Source organism: Cynocephalus volans, chromosome 10 (genome assembly GCF_027409185.1).
Source record: "Cynocephalus volans isolate mCynVol1 chromosome 10, mCynVol1.pri, whole genome shotgun sequence".
In the NCBI taxonomy this organism is placed as follows: Eukaryota; Metazoa; Chordata; class Mammalia; order Dermoptera; family Cynocephalidae; genus Cynocephalus; species Cynocephalus volans.
The window spans coordinates 15,149,077-15,157,161 of NC_084469.1; the positions used below are offsets into that span (position 1 = coordinate 15,149,077).

The 8,085-nt window shown below is 42.0% G+C and overlaps 1 protein-coding gene across 6 annotated transcripts in view; it reads left to right on the top strand.

Annotated features, from left to right (window-relative positions):
• Positions 1-6,684, top strand: part of MSI2 (musashi RNA binding protein 2) — a 380,675-nt gene extending 373,991 nt beyond the window's left edge. For all 6 annotated transcript variants that reach the window (XM_063113166.1, XM_063113164.1, XM_063113163.1 and 3 more), the window contains one exon: positions 1,519-6,684. Coding sequence is in view for 3 of the 6 variants with exons in the window: in XM_063113169.1 (XP_062969239.1) it covers positions 1,519-1,580 (62 nt within the window). In the remaining 3 variants the exon portion in view is untranslated. The remainder of the gene's footprint in view (positions 1-1,518) is intronic.
• The last annotated feature ends 1,401 nt before the right edge of the window (positions 6,685-8,085 follow it).

Genomic DNA, 8,085 nt, shown 5'->3' on the forward strand with positions numbered 1-8,085 from the left:
CCTGAGAAATGGGTCCCACTTGGAAAATCCCACTTGGGGATGAGAGCTTTTCACTCGTGAAGTTGGGACACAGAAGCAGCAAGGCTAGAGATGAAGTGGCCACTTTGGGTTTGCAGTTAATAGGACGCCTCTCATACAGAGGGAGATTGTTTCTAGCCCCTGAGTCAGCCAGGACCCTGTAGGGTGGGACCAGTTGGGGAACTAGGTTGAGTTGAGTGCCATGAATCTCCTGGGTTTCTCTAATGTTGCTACTAAGGAATCACGTCAACTAACGCAACTGCCTCTCTTAACCAAATAAACCATGTGTGTGAATTGTCCCCACCCCTTGCCTCCACTTCCCTTCAAGCACTGACCCAGCCCTCGCTGGCCAGAGCCAGAGGCCACTAACAGTTTGAAGGAGAGCTACTTGCTACTAATGAAGCTGGGCTTGGGGGCCCAGGGGAAGTAAGTTTCCTCTGAGAGCAAGGAGGATTGATTATATCCAAGAACCTTGGGGACTGAAGATGGCTCCAGCCTTTTGTGGAGTCTCATGAAGAGGGGATTAAACAACTGCCAGGCACAGTAGATCCTTGGGAGGCCAGACGCTGGGCTGCCAATGCTCCCTGCCCTGGAAAAGGAGTGGTGCAGGGCTTCCTGCCCACAGGTCCACACCCTCCAAGGCCACTGCAGCCTTTCTGTGGGATGTGGGGAGCAGGGAGGCTGCTCCCAGCCCATCCTCCCTCATCCTACTGTAGGACTCAATTTCCAGAGAAGGATGGAATAGCCAAGAGAGTGGAGGTAGCAGCCCACCCCCTTCCAAAATGGGTTAACTGAGCTAAGTGAGTCCCAAGGTTGCTCTGCAGCAGTTAGGAAGGGCTGGTCAAACACACTTTGTCCCTAACAGAAGTGACCCTCTAACATTTAGTGCCATCTACAAAAGAAGGTCCCAGGCCTGAAGTCACTTCAGGGACACTCAATTAGCAAGTCTGTGAATCCTGGGCCTATTTTTATTTCTTATCATCGAAGCTGGTGATTTGTTGTATATTTTGGTTTTAAGTGGCTGAACTTTAGCCCTTGCGATATAATGTGATTTTTTAATACAAATTTGCGTTTTCAATTAGTGATAGTCACTGATGGGTATCTAATAAAGGCAGAAGTCTTTTTAAACATTTAGTTTTGGAAACAGACATAGAGAAAAAGTATCTGGCCGAAAAACCCGCATGACCACATTTGCTGACCACATTTCCCACCATTATGTCCAGAATGCTACAGTACTGTATCAAATCAGCAAAATGAGTTGTACAGCCACTTTCTCTCCAGCACGAGGCATGGCTTACATGTCAGATTTCCCCAGCTGTGATCTCAGTAGGCTGTTCGCCGGGCCATTTTCACACATACTTAGTAGCCCAGTATAGTCCTTCTTTAAAAGCTCTGGTTAAAACATTGAACTAAGTCATATACTTGTCTGACACGTCTTTCTCCTCCCACCCCCCACTCTGTGTTCTCTTCTGGACGTACCTGACCTTCCCTGCCCTGCAGAGCATACCTGGATGTCCAGGCAAGACTGGGCGAAGTTTCTGAGTGGCCCTTTGTTTAGGTGATATCCTCAGACCTGGACCCCCACCAGCCTCACTCCCCATCCCAACCAGAGATGGCTCACTTCGGATCGAGGGTTGACTACATCTCATCATCTCACAAATCTGCTGTAATATAAGACAACAGCTTTTAAATGTGTATATAACCCATGATTTTGGTTTGGTTTGGTTTGGTTTTTCTTGATGGTTTCCCTTCCCCTTCTCTCTTCCCCTTCTCCTTTTAAATCTCTTTGAATCACATTTGGTAGTGATTTTGACTTAGTCCAGTAGTCATATAGCTTTAATATCTAGTTAAAAGCTAATCATAGTATAATTGTTATATTAAGGAGTTTTTTTTTTTTTTTTCTTTAAAGAAATTTTTTTTTTGCTTGTTTTGATTCTGTTCTCACTTTTAAAGGATGCTGAGATGGTAATATTACTCTCAATATTTTGGTACCAGTTCTGAGACTGTGAGTTTTCAGGTGGAACTCTGGCACACACTGAAGCGAAGTGGTGAAGTGTGAAGCGGGAGGTGGGCAAAAACTTTCTATTTTGCATCGTAGAAGAAGTGAGATGTAGTAGGCTAAACAACAGACTCTGTAGCGGTTCTTTTTTGTGATGTCTCTTTGTTAACCTAAGTATATCTATTTTCGGCAATAAGGTAAGGACGACAATGTTTTGGGTGTCCTCCTTTTCTATAAGTGCTTTTTTTCTGTTGAAAGAGGTGATATTATAAGGTTTTTTGAAATTGTGAATTCTAAACAAATGTTGTAAATACAATTCCATTAACTACATAGAAACTATTAAGAAAGAGAGAATCAAAAATATTTTTGTGAGGGAGTCGGTCCCAGGCAGTTTGATGCTCTGTGAAAAGAGGAGAGAAGGGAACATTCACAAAGTCAGTTTCCAAGAGTAAAGAACACCCAGCTGCCCGGACGACCCCAGGACGAGTTAGAACACTGTTTAGCTTTTTTGTCTGTGTGATAGACCTAAGAACTGTATTAGTGTCTTACCAGCCTATTAACCTCTTGTCTGTGCACAGCTTCAAATGTTACCGTCTAGTTAGATTTTTATTTAAAATATGAAAAACTGCTTTTCCCAAGACGTTTTTTAAAGACAAAGCTACAATTTTAATATTTAACATATTTAAAGTTTCAAAGCACACCTGTTTGGCTTGGGTGGGGGAGGTGGGGGGGGCATTCTTTTTCAGTCTTAATTTTTAAATATTCGATCACTTTCTATTGTCCAATCATTTCAGCACCTCCAAAGGTCCCTAGGACACTTTGCCTCTCTTCTCCCCCTGCTCCCCACCCCACCCCCAGATCTGGGGACCCATGGGCCAGGAGTGGAAAAGCCTGCATTAATACAACTTTTTCTCCATTCACTTTCTATTTACAAATTAGGAAAGTAACCTTTTGGTTTATATATTTTTGTTAATACCTCAGTGCTGCAAGTATCACCAGAGAGGCTATGGAAGAATTTTTTTTTTTTAATTTATTGTAGATGTAAACAGAATTTTAAAAATAAAAAGTATAAACATCACTGCACTGTGACTGGTGGGAAAAACTGACAGTTTCCTGTTTGCACATGTTTAACATTTGGCTGTTATAATATATGGTCCTCAGTTGGGGAAAGATACTTATGATGAAGGATATTTTTTAATTTAACTTTTTTTTAAATATTGGTAATAGGTCGGCAACAGCAACTATAGAAGGACAACTCAATAGATGGCATTAAAACATATTGTAGTGTGGATATATATTTTTTTCTTTTTTAAAATGTGATATTGACGTTTTATTAATATTTTTTAAATTGTTACGTTTATAAATTTGGTACTTAAGGCACAGCCAGTATGAGACACTGAATGCGACATTTATTATAAAGAGCTGCTGCACTCCTATTTTTATAAATTTTACTAACAAAGTAGACTAATGTAGACATTCACAGACATGGTAGGGCAAAAGCATCTTCAGACTAAAGACTCCAAAATGCTAACTCAGAAAGAAAGAAAAAAAGCCTTTTTCAATTCTAATTAAACAGCAACAACATTTAAGAAAATCATGTTCTTTGTTTTTCCAATAAAATGTTAGGTTGTTTGGTAAGGATTTTTTTGTTTTTGTTTTTTTCTTTTCTTCCTTTTTTAAATTTCCAAACAACCATGTTAAGTAAAATGCTGGGCGCTTTTAAAATATCAAAACTTGTTTGAGTAATAGAATAACAAAATAGAAGTTTTATTTAAAAAAAAAAAAAAAGAAAAGAAAAAGAAAAAAAAGACAGTAAATTCCCAGAAACTCAGTGTCTAGACTAGGGAATTTAATTACTCTTTTGTCCATGTTGGTGATGTACTGTACACCCTTTTCTCTCTGCACCCCCTCATCACCTCATAGAGAACTATTTGTTGATCATTGTCTGTTAATAATGTATAAAAAGGCTATCCTGTAAGCGTACTGTCCTGGTACTAGTGTAGTGACTTTTTTTCTCCTCTTACTTCTAGTACATATTGATAGGTATAACGTAATTAAGGTTTAAAAAAATTAGACATAGTTATTCAGATTTAGGACCAGTAAGGATAGAACTTTCTCTTATTTATATATAAAAAAAAAAATGCTAATAATTTTGGGGCAGTTTTTTCCTTTAATTTTTTTTTTTCAATTTCAAGTTTCATTTTATTTTTGCTGATCTGATGTGGTTTCAACTAACCCAAGGTCTCACAATGTTAAAATGCCTGCAGACTCTAGGGCATTTTGTAGATCTCCACCCCCCTCGCTGTGAGGGGGAGTGCCATACTACCTTAAATGCTAATGCTAGATATGCAAAACTGGATTTTTTTAATTTATTTTTTAAAAGAGGGAGGCATGGTATATTAAAATGATTTTACTAAGAGAAAAAAATATTTTTTTAAGAATGCTCAGAAGAAATTGATAAATCTGTGTGAATATGTTTTAGATGTTTATATACCTTTTGAAGAGACCCAGTAGCCCATAGCACAAATCTTGTGGAAATCTGGTATGTTTTAATGTGGCTCCCTAGGTTAAGGTTCACGTTAGTCCCCCCCACTCATCTAGAAGTCCATTTTGAAAGATTTTTGTAAATTCTTTTAGCACTGATGTTCAGCCTTGTCTTCGTTTCAGTTAAGCTCAGTGGCGAACATGGGAACCACCTTTCGCCTTCCCTGGGGGAGAAACCCTCTTGGCTGATGGCTTTTCCCTGGAATTATAAAATAGCCACTGGGTGACTTTCTGGCTTCCAGATCCATCTGCCTGAGAACCCCCAACTCCTCTCCTCCCAAGCAGAGGAGAGTGAGTGGCATTAGCTCCTGGACCCATTCCTGGTTCTACCTGGATGTGGGGCTGATGGAGATGACCGAGCCTCTGGTCTGCTCTCCAGGAGCTCCTGCAGACTTGGTTTGTGGCCTTCCTCACACCCATTGGGAAAAGCAAACAGCCTCACGCTCTATCCCAGTCGCTCATTGGCTTGATTCAAACGAAGCCCCAACAGGCCTTCGTGTTTTTATTCTTCATAACCTTCATCTTGATTTGAACTTGTAGCTTGGACTTTAAGGTAGCATGGCTCTATTGCTGTCAACTTAATGTCTCACTGCACAGCAATTCACAGCCAGTGAATGTTACACACATCTTACTAGACTAGTATAAAAATCATTGGGTAATTGTTGGTTCTAATGACCTGAAAGGTGTTCAGTTCTTGTTTTCGATTTTGTTTTGTTTTTGTTTTGGGGGTTTTTGATTTTGGGGGGGTGATTTTGTTGTTTTTTTCATTTGGGGATTTTGGGGGGAAAATTTATTTTTGGTTCCAAATAGAAAAACAAAACCTATTTTGATCTTTAGTGCAAACGAGGGCTAGGGACTTAGCCTCCACCACCACCACCACACTGCTTCATTCTGCCATTCACTCACTGCAGCATATTCAAGAATAAAGCAATATAGTTTACTACATTTTTTATTGAAGGTCAGCCATGCTTTCTGTATTATATTGCATATGAAATTGTTTACAAAAGAAACACTAACTCATACTTCTCTTTATCGGTTGGAAGTGGCACGCAGGGACAGAGGGAGACACGAGGGGCGGACAGAGTGGGTGAGGGAGGGGAGATTTTTTTCTTTTCTTGAATGTGCTTCACAAGCCAGGCTATCTTCCAAGGAGGGCAAAAGTAGGGGGACAGCAGGGAGAGAAGGGGGATAGACTGCAGGCACATTGAAGAGAGACTGCTGGGTTTCCCCACTCTCACCCTAAAGCAGAAAACAAGCAGAAGTCAGCTCAGCCCTATCCTGGGCCCAGACACTACACAAGGAGAAGCTGGAAGTTAAGCAATACTTTAATACTGTAATATGTTTGTTTTCCTTTTCTTTCTTTCTTTTTTTTTTTTTCCACCAAAAAAAAAAAAAAAAAGTAAGTAAACTAAAACACAAAAACCATATAAATAAAACCCACCCCTCTTAGGGAGCAACCTTAATTCAAACACTTGGCTATCAAAGAATCAGAATGTATTGTCTCAAACAGGATTTCATTTCTGGGAGGCAGGGGCGTGAGGGGGGAGGGGGAGGGGGACAGAGAGACAAAAGTTCCAGAGCCTCCCAGAAGGCTCTCTACTACTGTATTCTGTACATACTGTACCATCCTGTGTGGAATCTGTGAGTGTCCTCTTGAGTAGCGTGGGCTAGCCAATCTGCCGTTCATGGTGTATTGTAAACGCAGAATTCCATATGTAATAGGATGCAAGTCTAAGCGTTTCATGTGGACATAAATGTATCTAAATAAAACTTTCCCTAGCACTGTGGCTGACCTCACCCTTACTTTTATACTTTAGTATGAAACTGATGAGAACTTTGGTAGTGAGTATTTTTTTTATATATATACATATATATGTATCTATATATATATATATCTCAAGCATCTTTCAGGTCTTTGTGTGTGGCTTTCTTAAAGCCCTGTTGTAAAAAATTACTATGTGGATGGCAGTCTCTCACATCACAGATGTGGAAAGTATAATTTTATATTTGTATTTTCAAATAAATAAGTTTGTGAAAGGTTTCCATCCTCTACTGTGGTCCAGAAATCAATGTGTTTGTCTGACAAAAAAAAATAAATAAAATAAAATAAACTGTTTTGAACAGAGTGGTGTGGTGTTCTGTCACTTGCGGAGGAGGGCTGGAGTGGGCTGGAGCTGCTGTTGGCTTGTGGAAGGAATATCACCAAGTCACACCTGCCCCCCCTCACCCCTCACCACAGACTTTGGCCTGCAGAAGAGAAGAAGCCCCTTCCCTGTCCCCAGGGAGCTTGTGGCACCATTTTTATGAAGTGACAAGAGATGCACTGAGATGGAAGAGCAGGCCAGGGAGTGGGGTGGATTAACGATGGAAGGCAGAACCCACGGGTGGACAGGCTGTAAACCCCAGAGTCCTGTGAGATTGCAGGCCTGAGTGGTGGAAGAGCGGGGAGGGAGCTAAGTGGCTCTCCTGGTGGTTGGCCTCAGCTAGTTAGCAGCGGCATGTGGGAGAAAGCACCAAACCCTTGACTAGGGGTCTGAACAGGTATCAGGAAGCCAGGCCTCTGCCCTCATGGAGTTCAGAGTTTTGTCTAATGGAAATAAGTTCAATCACTAAATTAAAGGCATAGAGATAGACATCTCCAATACTGCCCACTTTCTCTATACCAAACCATTGAGAGAAAATAGAACTGAGATCCAGTTCATTGAGGGCAAGTCCCAGAAACGTGGTAACAGCCAAGGCATGATATGAACCAGTGGGATTATTCAGCTCTTAAGCCCTGGAGATAAAAGGCCAGGCCAAGAGATCTGTGAGGGATGAAGCATGGCCTGAGAGTGTCCTTGGGGCCACTTCCTGAAGATCGTGGGCACAGCTAAAGTCCCCAGGACATGGCCTTCATGGATTCCTCCTCCAATTTCCTGTCCCCTGCTCATACCCACTTTATCTCATGGGTGCTCCTGCTACACTGAGGGCCTAGAGGAGAAGGGGGGAGATGCCCCGGGGTATTTGAGGCTGCAGACAGCAGCATTGGGTTCTGGGCCCACCTCCTGTGTGTCCACAGGCAAAGCAGAGGCACCCCAGTGTCTCATTACATTGTTTGAGGATGGGAGAGGAGAGTATAGTCCCTGCCGTCCCATAGAGATGAAAGACCAGTGAGAGCTGGTTTGAGAAATCCCTTCTAGGAGTTCTGAGAGGAGTGGGCCAGAGCCATGCAAAAGGCCATCTTGGCCACCTCTTCCTCCTGATCGCTCAGCTAAAAGGAAGGTGAGGCCCTAACCCAGCCCAGGAGCACCAGAGGGATCCCATGCGTTTGGTTATTCTCATGTGTGTCTTGTGACTGTCTACATTTTAATGCTCAAAGAGCACTAAATTCACCCTTAGTTGTACAACTGCTGAGTGTCAGGATGAAATCTTGTTCCAGGACATCCTGCTGCCCCTGGGTTCAAGCCTGGTGACAAAGGTCAGCATCAGTGTTGATTGCGTCTAGGAGAGTGGGAGTGGGGCCTCTAGCCTAAGTGCCCACCTGA